This window comes from Platalea leucorodia (assembly GCF_965183815.1).
Source record: "Platalea leucorodia genome assembly, chromosome: 1".
NCBI classification, from domain to species: Eukaryota; Metazoa; Chordata; class Aves; order Pelecaniformes; family Threskiornithidae; genus Platalea; species Platalea leucorodia.
In genome coordinates, this window is record NC_138823.1 from 18,086,819 (window position 1) to 18,104,180 (window position 17,362).

The 17,362-nt window shown below is 36.6% G+C and overlaps 1 protein-coding gene across 1 annotated transcript in view; it reads left to right on the plus strand.

Moving 5' to 3' along the window:
* CSMD3 (CUB and Sushi multiple domains 3) overlaps positions 1-17,362 on the plus strand; it is a gene marked incomplete at both ends in the record, with an annotated part of 751,074 nt that overhangs the window by 418,639 nt on the left and 315,073 nt on the right. The window contains 3 exons of the mRNA XM_082307341.1: positions 7,409-7,591; positions 8,711-9,037; positions 16,675-16,869. Coding sequence (XP_082163467.1) covers positions 7,409-7,591; positions 8,711-9,037; positions 16,675-16,869 — 705 coding nt within the window. The remainder of the gene's footprint in view (positions 1-7,408; positions 7,592-8,710; positions 9,038-16,674; positions 16,870-17,362) is intronic.

Below are 17,362 nucleotides of genomic sequence, written 5' to 3' on the forward strand. Positions count from 1 at the left end.
TATTTTCCCTCCAGTTACAGGAGGGAAAAGACAGACAAGTTACCTCCAGCATGACAAGTTAACTCCAGCATGACTCTGTCAAATTGCATTTGTGTAGTAAGTGACCATTTCTTTTCCCCAAGGCCCATTTAGTCACCTCTAGAATTTTCCTGTCCTTCACAAAGGCAGAGGATAAGAGAAAAACAACATTCCTATCTTGATATCCCTATACTGGTAGCTACTGTTGCTTTGGGCTCTCCCTTCAGTACATCACTGAATGGAAATCTACAGAACCCTTCAGTGAGATATACAAAAACCACAAGGATAATTTAAAATTAAATTTAAAATTAAAAATTAAAATTAAATAAGATAGTTACAAATTTTTCATTTTTGTATGACCAAGTTTCCAAAATAATGAGTATTTTAAACAGTCTCAACAAGAGTTAGTCTTTTAAAAAAATTAGGTCTCTAACCTCACCAGAAATCATGCCTCCTTTTACTGTTAATGTCCTTCTATATGAAATGATTTCTGAAAACAAAAACAGATTTATTTTCTCCCCTCTCAAAAGCCTTAAACATCAAAAGATCATGCCTGATTCATTATTAACACATTTAACAAAAAAACCTGTATTTATGCTTAGAGATTCTTCTCTTTTTTTTATAAGACTACAAAGAAACAAAGGACTATCTAATACAAATAATATTAGCATAAGTGTTTTCTTTTCTTAGGCACAAATAGCAATACTCGTCTTTTGGATCACAGATTTATAAGTCAGTGGTAACGACCACAGGAAAAGAGAAATCCATCCTAGCCATCTCTTATTGTAGCCAACATGAACTGCAAATCTCAAAAAGCAGAATAAATCATAAAAGAGAACATAAATCAAAATACAAAAATAAAAAGTAGCCAAAATATAAAATAAGATACAAAGATGCGTTTAAGCAATATGATTACTTTTGACTTTTCAAAGGTAGTCATTATATAAAATAAACTTCTTCCAAATGCTCAAACTATGCAATACCCTGTAGAAATAGTGTTTCTACTAAAATGTACTCTATAACAACTTCTGCTGTGAATTGCAACTTTGTTACACATGTGCATTATATGAAAGAATGTATTATAATTAGTGACATTTTTAGTCCAGCTAAAACATTAAAGTGGTGGACTCTTACACGCAGCTTTGTTGGTAGGAATTCAGGCTATGTTCCAAGAAGGTAGCCCATAATTCCTTTTATTTCTCTTCACTATTTGGTGACTCATACTGGTTTCCAGTTTTGTATCATTTTTTTAAGTGTTAATTATGATATTACTAATTGAACTGTTTGAAAACTTAGTGTTTCTTCTGCTAATCTTAAACAACCATAAATAATTTCTATTAATCATAAATGAACCCTTTACAAAGAGGGACTAGTGAGAGTTTATCAAGAAATGAGACTGTCAGGCTCTGAACCCAACTTCTTAGGAGTTGTTGAAATAAATATGCAATGCAGGGAAGCTGAAACAAGGGTGGTAGAGCTAGCAGTAAAAAATGTGAATATGAATATCATTTGCCCCCTTAGTGACTTCAAACAAAGATGAAATAGTGGTCTTTCCTAAAATCATGTTATTTAAAATGTGATTATCTGGCAAAAGCCCAGTAAGCAGTATTTTTTTTCCTGTCTGTTTCAAAGGAAGCTTGTTGACATTCTCTAAACAAACCTAAAAGCTGTTTGCACTTCAATCAAAAAAAAAAAAAACAAAACAAACTATCATTTCTGTTCCTAAGGAGAACCAAGAAATGACACAAAAATATTCTGTTTCAAATTCAGAAATTAATTGATGCTAACATGAAATTTACGAAGAGTATAAAAGTGGTGTAAGCTAGGCGTGCAGGAAAGATTAAAGTAATAAAGGAAAGATTTGCTATAATTGTAAAGGGATATGAACGGGGTTTGGGGATGGTTGATTTCATTTAAAACTGTCATTCAAATAACATCTTGTTCAACTTAATTCCATTTATGAAAGCAAATGAAATATAAGCCTATGGAAGTAATCTCTCAAATACAGCAATCACATAGGATAAAGGAAAATAGTAACTTTTTTTTTCCAACTAACTCCTGTAAATAATTATACTCTGCCTAGGAATTTTTTTGAATGCAGAATCAATTCCTTTAAGTCTTCCTGATAGAGATGTCTGATAGAAAACAAGATAAGCAAGCTCACTGTATCAGCTTTGCTCAGCTATATATCTGTTTAAATTTGACAAAAAGCATGGAAACTCTTGCTATTTAGGATAAAATAGTAATTAGAGAAAGCCATTGGCTCAGCTACATCAGAATAGTAGCCCCAAAAGAGAATAAATATAAGCAGGTATAAATACATTTACTGTCTAGCATATATTCTATAAGAAAACTACATTAAGTTACTGGCAGATAAAAACTGAGTAGTTCTGTAGGTTTGACATTGATAGTCTCATCAACATTGAAGATAAGAGAAGTGAGTTTGTGTCTTCGTTGGGATATCTTACGTTGTTTCTTCAGGACAGCTTTAACTTTTATTGAAGGTCTATGTTCTGGGGAGAGTTTGAACCTGTTTTTTATCTTTTTTAAATTATGAATTATATTCTTCTTTTGCTAGAACTGTGAACAAATACAAATAAAGCAATGAGAAATGTTGATCTTTGTTGTGCTTTTTGTTAGACGGTTTTATTTTGTTGGTTTTGATTTTTCTTTAACTAAACAGAATAATAAAGCCTTTCAAATTTTTGTGAAGTCTTTTTTTTAAATAAACTTCAACTCTTTTTCATTTCCTTGTTGAAATAGAATGTTCTTTATTTGCTCTTTGTCACATTTTAATTGTATTCAGGGCATTAATAGCTGAAAGCTTTGAGAAATGAGGTGTGTGCTACTGACAATATGACCCTAGAAAAATTATTTGAGTTAAAATCAAAACACTTGCTGTTTGTTTTGTTGTTGTTTTTTTTTTTTTTTTTTTTTTTTTTCTCCTCATAGTCAAACCACTAAATGTGGAAATGTAAAAAAAGTGGCAGCAAGACCTTTAAAGAGAAATTTTCAAACTATGGTTTAGGGATATTTGTTGCTGTTATTGTTGCATGTGACAAACTAATTTTGTTTTAAGATTTCTGTCCTTTTTATAGTTAGGATCTCTCGTGAAAGAAGTCTGTGAAAAACATATTTTGTACTAAATTTCCATTGCCTATGTACCGTATTTCTTGTGTTTGTAGATGATGAATGCATTCCTAATTTTCACATCTTGAGCACAACATTTTTTTTACAAGTTTCTAAGACATAACAGACTGCATCCAAGGGTGCTGAGAGAGCTGGTGAATCTCCTTGCAAGGCAAATTTCTATCATCTTTGACAGTTTATTGAGCTTAGGAGGGATCCCCAAAGACTGGAAAAAAGTTGCATGATCTTCAACAAAAGCAAAAAGCTTGACCTGTGCAACTGCAGGCTGACCTTTATGTCAGTTCCTGGGGAAATCATGGATCAAGTTCTCTTGGAAGCCATTTCTTGGCATGTGAAGAAAGTGATTGGGAACAGCTAGCATGAATTTATCAAGGGTAAATCACACCTGGCAAAGCTGATTGTTCTTTTGTAATAAATCACTAGGTCACTGAACAAGGGGAGAGCAGTGAATGTTGCCTACCTCAACCTTATCAAGGCTTTTCACTCTGTCCACTCATCCAGAGTTGGATATGTGAATATAATGTCCTGACTTGGATGTAAGAATACTGTAGGAAACAACCGGATAGGTGAAAAAAAGGAAAAAACAAACAAAAAAAAAACCCAAAACCAAACCAACCAACCAATGCCCCCCCCAAAAAAAAAAACAAAAAAAAAACCCAAAAAACAAACCAGGTTAGATGATAGGATAGAAGGTAGTGGTTAATGAATCATGCTGTACCGTAGGCCAGGAGCAAGAAGGGTACCACAGGAGTCTACTCTAGGATATTCCATTTTGCCATTGATTGTGAAGAAGCTATGAAGTGCACTCTCATCAGGTTTGCAGATGACATCAAAATGGGAGAATCAGTCAAATGCTCAAGAACAGTGCTGCTATCCAGAGGGACCTACACAGGCTAGAGGAATGGGCCTACAGGAACTCTATGAAATTCAACAAGGACAAGTGTTAAATCCTGCAGCTGGGAATGAATAACTCCTGCACACAGTCAAGGCTGGGGAGTGGCTCTCCAGAAAAGACCTTGATGCCCTGGTGGACAGCAAGCTGAGTGTAAACCAACAGCATGCCTTGGCAGCTGAGAAGGTCAAAAGCATCCTGGGCTGGATTAATAGGAGCGCAGATTGATGGATGTGATTATTCTCCGTTACTTGGCCCTCCTTAGACTCCATCTAGAATAGTCCATCCAGTTTTGACAGACTGATTAACTGAAGTGACTTCAGTGGAGGACCGCCAAGGTGATCAGGAGCTGGGCCACTTGCCCTGTGAGGAGCACCTGAGGGAGCTGGGCTTGTTCAGCCTGTAGAAGTAGGGTCTAATATGAGCCTGCCGGTAGGTATGAGGAGGTTATTGAGAAGACAGAGGCAGGCTCTTTACACTGCTACATGATGGGAGGGTGTGGGAACAATGAGCATAAGTTAGAACAAGTTCAGACTAGATATAAGGAAAACCTTTTTCCCGCAGGTACAGTCAAGCAACAGAACAGATTGCCCAGAACAGTCTCCATCCTGGGAGGTTTTCAAGAGCCAACAAAAAAGCCCTGAGCAACCTGGTCTGACTTCAGAGCTGAGCCTGCTTTGAGCAGGAGCCTGGCCTAGAGACCTCCTGAGGTCCCTTCCAGGGGACCTCAGGGAGGTGATCAGGAAAGCCAACGCACAGCTGGAGCTGAACTTGGCTAGGGATGTGAAAAATAACAAGGGTTTCTTTAAGTACTTAAGACAACAAAGGAAGATGAAAGAAACTGTACCTGCCCTGATGAACAAAACTGGAGACCTGGCTACAATCGACATGGAGAAGGCTGAGGTGCTCAGCCACATTTTTACCTCACCGGCAAGTGCTCTAGCCATGCTGCCCAACTCACAGAATCCAAAGGCAGAGACTAGGACAATGAAGTACCATCCACCGTAGGAGAAGATCAGGCAGGTTCAAGACCATCTAAGGAACCTGAAGGCGCACAAGTCCATGGGACTTGATGAGATGCATCTGTGGGTCCTGAGGGAACTGGCAGATGAATTTGTTAAGTCACTATCCATCATATTTGAAAAATCATGGAAGACCGGTGAAGTTCCCAGTGACTGGAAAAGGGGAAACATAACCCCTATTCTTAAAATGGTAAAAAAAAAGAAGACAAGGGGAACTACAGGCTGGTCAGTCTCACCTCTGTGCTTTGCAACATCATGGAGTAGATCCTCCTGGAAACTGTGCTAAGGTACATGGAAAATAAGAAGGCAATTGGTGATAGCCAATATGGCTTCACCAAGGGCAAATTGTGCCTGACAAATTTGGTGGCCTTCTGCGATGAGGTTACAGCATGGGTGGATAAGGGAAGAGCAACTGATGTCATCTACCTGGACTTTTGCAAAGCATTTGATATTGTCCCACACAACATCCTTGTGTCTAAAATGAAGAGACATGGATTTGACGGGTGAACCAGTCACTGGATAAGGAATTGGCTGGATGGCCACACTCAAAGAGCTGTGGTCAACAGCTCAGCGTCTGGGTGGAGACCAGTGACAAGTGGTGTCTCAGGGGTCCATATTGAGACCAATATCATCTTTGTTGGCTACATGGACAGTGGGATTAAGTGCATCCTCAGCAAGTTTGCAGATGGCACCAGGCTGAGTAGTGTGGTTGATATTGTAGAGGCAAGGGATGCCATCCAGAGGGACCCTGACAGGCTAGAGAAGTGGGCCCATGTGAACCTCATGAGGTCCAACAAGGACAAGTGCAAGGTCCTGCATCTGGCTCAGGGCAATCCCAAACATGGATACAGGCTGGGCAAAGAGTAGATTGAGAGCAGCCCTGTGGAGAAGGACTTGGGGGTATTGGTAGATGAGAAACTGGACAGGAGCTGGCAATGTGCACTAGCAGCCCAGAAAGCCAATCGCATCCCGAGCTGCATCAAAAGAAACATGGCCAGCAGGTCAAGGGAGGTGATTCTGCCCCTCTACTCTGCTCTGGTGAGACCTCACCTGGAGTATTGTGTTCAGCTCTGGGGGCCCCAGCATAAGACAGACATGGACCTGCTCGAGCAAGTCCAGAGGAGGGCCACGAAGATGACTGGGGGCTGGAGCACCTCCCCTTTGAGGACAGGCACAGAGAGTTGGGGTTGTTTAACCTAGAGAAGAGAAGGCTCTGGGGAGATCCTATAGCAGGCTTCCAGTACTTCAAGGGGGCCTACAGGGAAGATCAGGAGGGATTCTTTATCAGGGAGTGCAGTGATAGGACGAGGGGTAATGGGTTTAAACTGAAAGAGGATAGATACAGATTAGATACTAGGAAGAAATTCTTTAGTGTGAGGGTGGTGAGACACTGGAACAGGTTGCCCAGAGAAGTTGTGGATGCCCCATCCGTGGAAGTGTTCAAAACCAGGTTGGATGAGGCTTTCAGCAACCTGATCTAGTGGAACGTATCCCTGCTGATGGCAGGAAGGTTGGAACTAGATGATCTTTAAGGTCCTTTCCAACCCAAACCATTCTAGGATTCCAGCTTGAACTGCCCTATGAGCTTGTAAAATGCATATGGGTGAGAAATACTTTTTAGAAGATCCCTCCATGTTTGCAACTACCTGTGAAAGTTGAAGACAGTATGTAATTTGAGAGAATATCACAGCTGTAACAATTACAGAAATAGGAGAGAATCAGATACCTTGCAGTTAAGTCCACTGAGACAAAATGTTATTTGAGTATAGAGAAGTTATTTTTGCATGTGTGTACATAATGTGTGTGTATACAAATATGTATATATATGCATATATACTTATATATTTATGTATAGCCTCCTTTTGACTTTGTGCAATTCTTTTTGTGTCACTACTCCCTTTTTTGCCATGTCATCTGTTCATCAGTTTAAGCTGTATTGGAAAATGGACAGTGTTGACACAGTGGAATGCTGGTCGCTGTTGCTAGTTTTAAGCGCTCATGTGCTACAAGTGATATTTTACTTAATATTACTATTGCCTAAAATTTTACAAAGTAAAATAAGGTAGTAATAATTTTCCTCATATCCTTTTAATTTCAAGTACTCTATTAACACAAAGAGCTCTGATTTTTCTAAGATCCTTACACAGAATTTCCTCTTTAAGAACCTGGAGTATAGAATCAGACTCGGTGTATTTCAGCAATTGTTGTTATGTAGATGATTTTCATTTGCTTATAATAATGTATAGCTATTTTCTAGATGTGAGCATATACCCACAGGGAGTTTGTTTTATTCTTCTAGAAATAAATTCCTTATTTATTTCAACAGAAATTGAAAAGGAAAGCTGTGGGGATCCTGGAACACCATTGTATGGTATCAGAGAAGGGGATGGATTTTCTAACCGTGATGTTTTAAGGTTTGAGTGTCAGTTTGGATTTGAATTAATTGGAGAGAAATCTATCATTTGCCAAGAAAACAACCAATGGTCTGCCAACATACCAATCTGTATTTGTATGTACCAAATCTTTTTTTATTATTATTTTTAATATATAACATTATAATAAGTTTTTCCTTACATGTAATAATTTGTGTGATTGGTTGCAGAGCTAGCACAATGCAATTAATTCCACTGACAGGATGAATTTACTTTTGTTCAGTGGTGGGTTTGCCTAATGATTATGCCCAAGACAGGTTCTAGAACTGCTAAAATATTTTTTTTTTTACTAGCAACTCTTAAAGCAGTTGTCTTTATGTGATTTAATATAATGTTTTATTATTGGCTTTTTTGTAGGATTCTGCAGATTTTATATATTTGATACATTTTTATAGCTACTTTTATAAGTTAATATATTTCCTTAGATTAGAAGTTGCTGAATTGTAATCAAGGGTTTAAATTATTTATATTTTTCCCCATGTATTATATATGAATATCTTTTAACGCTTAAATGATCATAGACATTTATAGCTCTCTTCCAGTTACATTATACAGCATAAGTAAAACCAATAGTGTTATATGTATTTGTGGTAAGACCTTTCTTAACATTTCCACTGAAATAGTACAGATCAAATATATTCAGAGTGCAATCAGTTGCTTTCATCCCTGCAACTCAGTTTAATATGGCTTAACTGAAATGGTTGAATATAAAATATTATCCTGATAACAACAAAACAACTCTGTTGTCTCTTTGAGGTTAGTTAATTTCTTGTGCTTCTGTGTGAACAACAAATGATAAGAGCACTATTGACTTTCTGGCTCTTTAACGTGCTCAGTGAGAGGTCTGCTCATCTAAACAGTTCCCTAAAGGAGAAAATAAGTGGTGCCAAGTGATTAAGCCTTGTTGAACATGGGTAAATTATAAGGACTGCCGTGGGCTTCCAATGCAAAAAGGATGTTCTTTATTACCTGGGGGCTCTTCTTGGGAAGTAGTTTTATTGAGGGGAAGGGAATAAAGAAATAATAATAAAAAAAAGGAACCTTCTTTCTAGCTTCACAGATCATAACAAATACTGAATTATTCAGTTGAGGCAATCAGCAAGTTTAAGGATATCTTACAAAAACTTAGTAATAAAATAAATCCTTATTGAAATGTTTTATTCTATTATCTATTTTCTTTCTCTCTTTTTTGGCAGTTCCTTGCCTTTCCAATTTCACTGCACCAATGGGAACAGTTCTTTCACCTGATTATCCAGAGGGATATGGGAATAATTTAAACTGTATCTGGACAATAATTTCAGACCCTGGGAGCCGAATCCATCTCTCTTTTAATGACTTTGACTTGGAATCTCAGTTTGACTTCCTTGCAGTTAAAGATGGTGACTCTCCAGATTCTCCCATAATAGGAACATTTACTGGTGCTGAAGTTCCTTCCCATCTTACCAGTAATGGTCATATTTTGCGTCTGGAATTTCAAGCTGACCATTCAATGTCAGGGCGTGGATTTAACATCACTTATAACAGTGAGTAATAGTATTTTTTAATGTATGTGTGCGTTTTGTTTTCAGCATACAGTTTAGGAGATATGTATAAGGGTGTAAAAATGATGTTATGGTGATACACCTTCAAATAAATCCTATGTACCTACAAATACCTAATTTAGGTGGTTAGATTGTCTTTCAAATACAGTGTTAGGGCTGAAAATATATGTATATTTATCATTTATGGCATTAGAGATCATAGTGATGGGAGTGTTTAGAAGACTGACAAATCAGGCCAGTTTCAAATTGTAAAACAGAACTTTACTAAATTTGCTAACAGCACACTTTGGGCTTCCGGTTAAATCCTACGTAATGTTAATCACCATCATTACATGTACAAAACTGTTGTTCTTGATCACTCATATGCTAGTTTAGCTGTGAATGTATGTAATACCCTGGAGCTGATGACTGCAGTCCATGCTAACTCCTAGTCAGGGAGGTTAACATGGGCAGCCATAGGAGAGCTCTTTGATAAGAGAAGTCAAACCACAGTAGGCTTGTCTTCTTTTTCTCTGTTTTACCTTCCTTATGGCTGATGATTTTAAGCTATTTTTCCCACTCCCAGGAAAGGAGGTCTCCTGTTCTCCTGGTACTACTTACCTTGTTCTTTTTTGTCTTGTCAGCCATCCTTGTGTATTCAGGAGGATGTCTTGGCCTATTTGCAGTCCCTTGTGTTTATCTTGTCTTTTGTTTAGCAATTTTTTGCTACTTGGATGCCTTCTATGTGCAACTACACCCCTCTATCTTTGCCCATCTGGTGATCAAATTGCTCACATGCTTATGTAAAATGCTTATATGTTGTTCTTGGCTACACCATTACAATTTTAAAAACAATACTTGCATGCACTTGTTAGTTACTCTGGTTTGGTATACTTGTATATAGGCTAGAGATAAGTTCATATTAATTATATCCTGATTAATACACTTTTAACTTACAAATGTAACAGCCATGGGGAGAGAAATTTCTAGACTGCTATTCAGAGCAACTGCAGTAAATAGTAGTTGGGCTTCTGTCTTGAGCACTCTGAATTGTACCTACCTATTTGTAGCTTTTGGAAGGGAAACCAGCATCTTCTGTCACCTTTTGTATTTTGTTTATCTATTACACAGAAACAGAGAGTTTCCTGTTAAAATGGAGTGCTGTGTATTTCACTTGCTTCTGTCCTGAGGGAGATGAAAAGGTTGAAACTAACCAAAACCATACATAGCTCCATATTTACTACTTGACACTACATTTGCTGACAGCATAATAAGTGAAGGTGACATTAAATATCTTCTCCAGTACTAAATATCATTAGCACTTATTCATCTTACTTTTTGCTGGCAAAATTGTTACTTTTTCTCTGAAGGACATATGAAGAACTGCCTGTGTTGTATTGCTATCAAATTATTTGGCATTCATCCCACATCAAAGTCCAGGCAGGGTATATTTCCAGCTAGGGCAGACACTATGATGCAATATGTAAGTCTAGAGCATGAATAACACTGTAAAATATAGTGTGAAGCTTTCCTGGGAGCATATGCAAAACTAAATTTTGCCACCACAGCAGTGAAGTGAGAAGGACTGGGTTTAGCCAAGTTATTGCTTTTGGGGCGTTGGAAGGAAATTAGAAGGAGAGGAAATGCCTGAAGTATCAGCCTTGCAACTATATGTAGAGGATGGTAGGGATAAGAGAGTGGCTATTGGGGGACTCATCATATTCTCCAGCCAGAGATGCCCCACCTCACATATTTGGATTTTTTTTTTTTTTTCTTCTTTCTGATGGTAGAGATAGCAGAGTAGTTTACTATGCCAACATGTAGACAAAATAGGCAAAAGATGATGGATATTTTGATATTCCCAAAAGTCTGACATCATGAGTAACTGGTCCCATTCCTATCTTTTTCCCTAACACCTAAGAGTGTGATAATTCCAGGGGTTTACTTGGAATATGAGTGAATCTTCAACTGCATGATTTGAAGGAGCGCTGTATACCCACATCTCCCCTTCCCAGATGAATGTGTTACATGCTCGACTATATGAAAAAAAAATAGTCTTTATTGTTGAAGATGTTTTACTCTGAATAAAACAAAAAAGAATCCATTAAACCAAAGAGGAAATGAGATTAAGTGAGCTTGGGAATTAAGAGACCCAGACTCCGCATTTTTCTCCAAGGAATGTTAATAATTAATATTATTTTCATAGTATTGCAAGGACTAAATTCCCCTGTGGCTCTCTATTTTTCTTGCATCACAGTTCACCTCACCATCTTTTTTTTCTTTCTTTCTTTTGTTTTGTTTTGTTTGAGATTCAGTCTTTCAGAGAAGTATCTCTTAAGACTCACCTTGAACATTGCTGTCTGAATAGGAAAGAGATAAGCTGACACCAGATTACTGTATAAACATTCTTTTTCTGATCTTGTCTAATATTTCAGCTCACAGCCCTCTATCTTAGCTGCTTCATCCCCAGGTCATTTCTCACAAATGTAGAATATAAGCGTGAAGAAAATGTGGTGTCTTCTTATTGGTTCCTGTAGTTACCAGTCATCACTACAAACTAAACTGTGAGCTGTAGCTAGGTATCTTAGTACCATAACTAAATATTGGAAAGTCTGGGATTATTCAGTACTATTGAAATATAAAATCAGTTATAAAGAAAATGAGAGACTGAATCCATGTTTCTTAACAGAAGTTGTAACATCTGTTCTATGTTTTCTTCTCTTTTAACATTTATAAGAGTTTTGCTTACTTCTTTAAGGTTTCACTGTGGTGTGGTCAATGGTGTCAAGTCTAATTCTAGTGATGACAAAAAAAAAATAAAATTAGAGAGTCTAAGGCAGTCTTCTTGGATAAAAATTAAGCCTGTGTATAAATGGATATTCTCAAGTCATCCCATTTTGCAGAACTAGAACTAAATGTAGGTCAGTTAAAGTAAGATTTACAGTAAAAATGGAAGATGCAGGTGATTAGCACAGAATAATCCTTTTATTTACTTTTTATTTGGAAATACAACAATTCATCAAACACTGTCAAGACTTCAGGTTTAATATTTTAATGCCATATAAATATACTTATCAGAATAAATTCTGGTCCTTTAAAAAATTTGCAGACTTCCTTGGGCATGTGGTAGTCTGATTATGGTATCTCTCAATTAACAGTCACTTAAAGTAGACATTGATAGTACTAAATGGTACAACTTTAATTTTTATAAAGAAGTAATAATGCAATATTAACTCTTACCAGTTGTATAATGAAACCCACTCACTCTGAAAAGAATTATTTTAAAGAAGTGTTTTCTATATTTGAGCAGTTTAACACATTTATATTTTATTTCTTTTTATAGGTGTGTTTGAGCTAGAATGGAGGGGGGGGGTGTTTGTTAAATTCTAGTTAAAATCTACTTAAAAAAGCAAAAATAACTCCAGAAAATGTGTCTAATCTTTCTTCAGTAAAGACAGCTGCAATCTGATAAGTTACAGAAATAATCTTTACATAATAAATAGTTTAAGGCCAAGAGAGAGGATAAAAAAGGAATTAATATCATTTTCACTCTGTCTTGGTATTCATAAACCCAAAGTTAATTAAAAATATCCATTTTCTGCTAACAGTCCAGCTTATATATTTCAAAGCTATCTGTCTCTTTTTACCCCCTTCAAGAGTAGAAACAGTATATCACAGAAAAGGTGCAATAGGATCAATCTTTTCTAAAAAGAATGTAGGCTACTAACGTACATAATTGCATTAATGTTTTTAAGTTATAGGATGAAGAAGAATAAAACTGAGCTACTAGTACATAATCTGATTTTTAAATAGTATTTCTTAGAAACTATTTTTATCCCATATTTATTTTTATTATGGCAACATATGTGGTCTCCTATAATTAGTCTCATTCCAGTAAAACTAAACATAAATTCAACTTCTGTTGGAAGTAAACAAAAATTAGATTTCAAATGTCTCATCTTTGAGTTACTTCACTAAGTCTGACAAAGTTTTCTAGTGAGTTAACTTTTGGGACAAGCCCACAGAAATGTGTGACTTGAAAATGGATGATGCAGAGAATGTTTGAATAAACAAGGAATAGAAACTCAAAAGGCTGTGATTTTCAGCTGGGTCAGATCCTGGTATTGGTTTACTTATATCTGGCTATGCACTACTGTCGGTGCAAAAGGGGGAATGAGGCAGGAGAGTGCGTTACTGAGTACAGCAGTACACAGGAACATAGCAACCTGAAATTACATTGGTTTAAGTTGCTATAGAACTGCATGTTTACACCCAGCTCCTTGCTTGCAGTTTATATCCCAAACCCAGGAGCCCTTAATGACATACCTGGTCTCTGTGAAGGTATTTATAAACGCAGTCATCCCTTACTCTTCCTTCTAATAAGTCATATGCATTTAACTCCTCAGTTTAAGGGGAAGTCTGAGCCTTTTATCATATTTGTGACTCCTTTATGAATGCTTCTCACTTTATCTACATCTTTGTTCAATTATGGAGATCAGAACTAGACACGGTATCTGAATATAGTCACATAAATTACAAACAATGGAGTTATATAGTCTCTCTGCTTCAGTCTGGATTTCCTAGTTTAGGTCAGGACAGACAAAATGCATACATTAATTGCCATGCAACAATTGGAGCTATATGAAGGAAAATGGATATTTATTGCCTGTGACAAAGGAGTTAATGCAAAGAAGATTACAAAGTCGCTAGTGATTATTCCTATCTCCCCTTCCCTGGTAGAAGCAGGGACTGTCAGTAGTTAGGAGGAACTCTATCAGCTCCGGGTGGGAGAGTTTGGTCCCAGGTGTCCTTGAAGCATTCCAGAAGCCAGAGTCATGCCAACCTTCCTTTTTGAGATGGAGAGCATCTTCCAGATTGTTTGATTTTTGCTAGTTGGTGGACTGCTTTGAGCTGTTGCTCAGGATGTAGAAGGTGCTGGGCAAATATTGTAGTACAAGTTTAGATCTACTGTTTCTGCAAGTTATGCAGATCTTTTTGTTGCTGTTTTCATTACAACTATTTAATTGTGCTTTATCTAGCAAAAGTTGCAACCCTATGAACTACATAGCAACATGGCGAAGGTCAAACTGTGGGCCTCTGACATCAGTCTAATTACTCGAGTGATTTCAGCTCAGTGGGCCAAGACACTGACAATCCCAGATGCTGCTTTTATATCCAAAGACTGCTTTAGTCTATTTTATTGCTGTGATAGGGTTTGGCTATCATGGCACATTTTTCCTGGCACTCCCTCCTGCTAGACTTTTTCAGTCTCAGTACTTCCCAAGAGAATTCTTCAAACTGTTATGTACTACACAGAAGTATGAGTTTACATGTGATGGTACTGAATAACCTACTAGTTGTTTGCATAACTTTTAACAACTTTTCACAACAGTTTTTTATGAAGTATCTCTTTATTATTTGATATTCTCTTAAATTCTATTTCTTCTCTGATATTTTCCTCTGAAATGGTTACATTTACTCCAAAGCCATTGCTAGACTTATCAGCTAAAACTCTTTGTAGGGCAATCTACCAAAACAATTAATTGCACCAGTGGACCACTCCTTTCTGGCCCTATTTCCAAGGAGCTTTCAGAGAAGACTAGATGAGTTATGGTTAGCTTCATTCCTGCCTTCCTATCTCTTGAGATGTCTGCAGTTCCTTCCCTTCACATTTTTTTGATGCAAAATGCAGGTTTTAACATCCTTCTGAGTTAATATCAGAACTGAAAGTACTTCATCATCACCCTGTGCTATGATTATGCTGCCTGGCTTTTTTCCAAATACTATTTAAAATACCAGTACAATCATGATAGTTGATGAGTATAAATGCCAGGAAAACTGAATCCTCTTTACATGTAATATTGCATAAGGAACTTTTCCATGGTTTCTTGATTTATTGATGATGGGTAAAACATTAATATTGAGGATATACCGCTGTGGTCTTTTTCTTTTCGGTTTAAAGCTTGTATATAATATTACAGCTCCACCATGAAGTTTTTCAGAAGTATAGGCAAACAATTTTATTCATGAAGTAATGTAACTGCAGCCAGGCTACACTAAGAGAGTGACTGCTGTTGTTGGGAAAGATTGTCTTTCACTCTCTTCCCTCCCATAGCCATCCTATACAGTACAATCGCTTTCACAGGAGCAGCAGTAGCAGCCACAACTCTCAGTTCCTGAGATGAAATATAGGGCAATGAACAGATTTTGCAGCCTTAATAAACTGATGTCATACACAAGCAAGTTATACCTGGAGTCAATGTTTATCTACATTTACAGATAACAATATTGAAAATCTATCTCTCTGTTGTCTGAAGCTAATAAGAAAAACAATCAATCCCCTTACTAAAAGTGATGACTGTGCATAAAGTATTGAAAAAGTTTTTGTAACCCCTATGAAAAAGTATGGGATTGCATAATTTTTTAATGTCATCCTCAAATGGTAGACAACTATTCAATGAAAGCACTATTTTCATTCCCAATATATGTAGCATTTCCTAAGTCAAAATGTCCATAAACAAATGCTTTCTCCTGTCTGTTATTATGATTCTTAATACTTCTGTAATGCAACATCTGAGAAATCGTTCTGCTAAGTTAATGAAATATTACTTTTTTAAAAATTTCATGGGGGAGCTTGGATATGCTTTATCTAGCAGACACATTACTAAAACCGCAGAAAAATATTGTGAAAATGACCTTTTTAGGGTGCAGTCCTTTCTGATGTCTCCATATGTAGATATATTTATGAAGATATAATTTGCAGTCATCACATATGAGGAAGGTGGATATTGTGCTTGTGATATTTGTTCTCAGTGAAAAATCAACATTTTTTAAAATATAAGATTTATGTGCAGTATTCTTAATAAATAAAATATCAAAATATAATAACTAATTAATACATAACTGTTAATTATATTGCTATAAATATGACTTTGCTCACTTCTGGTAGGAAGATGAGCTTGCTTGTTCTCCCAGTGTAAGGTGTATTCTGCAAGAAAAGGCATGGACATCTTTGTTGCAGTATCTAGATACATACAGGGAAATTACAATTTTTTAATTTGCCCTTAAACTTGAAATTTTAGAAGGATTTGTACATACTAGGAATTTCTTTGACCTTAAATATAATGATATGGTCAGTTTCAGGTTTTCTTTCTTTCACCAACATCACCCTTTTTGTAGCTGTTCACTGGCTCTCAGTACAGAAATAAAACAGACTATGGCAATATCAGGCACACTGAGGTCAGTATGGCTTGAATGGATGTGACAGTGAATTGAAAATACCAAAGATTGCTAAAGCTATTGTATCATAGATGCTTGCCCTGCCCTTCTGATGGATGCTTGTGGCCCATTGTAACATTGGATAGGATGGACTGTTGGAAAGGAGAACTTAGCCATCACTGAAATCTGCCAGCACCCAGCTGTCCAAACTAAGATTCATGCTGGTATAACTTTATCGTATTTTAAGCAATTTTTTTTTGTACTAGTTTACATTTTCTGCTGTTGGTCAAGCTTTTGTTTCTTATTGTTTCCTAATACAAATAGTTTGTTGTTACTAGCAAAATAAAAGCCTGAAAATGTTATCTTACTTGCAAGAGTTATCCCATTATTTCTTCCCCCCCTTTCCTTTGTCTTTTGAAAAGCATTTGGACATAACGAGTGCCCTGATCCTGGAGTGCCAATCAATGCTCGGCGTTTTGGCGACAACTTTCAGCTGGGGAGCTCAATTTCTGTTATATGTGAGGAAGGATTTATTAAAACACAAGGAACTGAAACAATTACTTGCATGTTAATGGATGGAAAAGTAATGTGGAGTGGACCTATTCCTAAGTGTGGAGGTATGTATAATATTTCTTTCTGATTCAGGAGAACTTTTGTTCACCAAATGAAGTTCAGATTTTTGCAAACAGATAGCACAAAGCTCCTGTAAAACCCAGTCCTTAATAAAGGAGTCTAATGAGGCATGAGCTTTTATTATAATCCTGTCTGCCGGAGAGAATTTTTCTCATAACTGTTATAAGGATAGAAAGAAAACATGGAAAAAATTGGCATAAACATCAGTGATGTGAGCACTGCTATATAACCTCTGTAACAATGAAGGCTCACCTAAGAAACTTATTAGGACTGGAATAGGAATAGTTTATGCTGGTCATACTTTCAGATAGCTTTCATTTGGCACTGGTGGAACTACAATTTCCCAGACATTTTAAGCTTGAAAGGAACACTCCTGCCTTTTTTTTTTTTTTTTCTTTTTAAAGCATGTATTTGTCCAATTTGAGAAGCTGTTTAAAACAATGAACTTCAGTGCTAGCAATACACCAATAATATTCA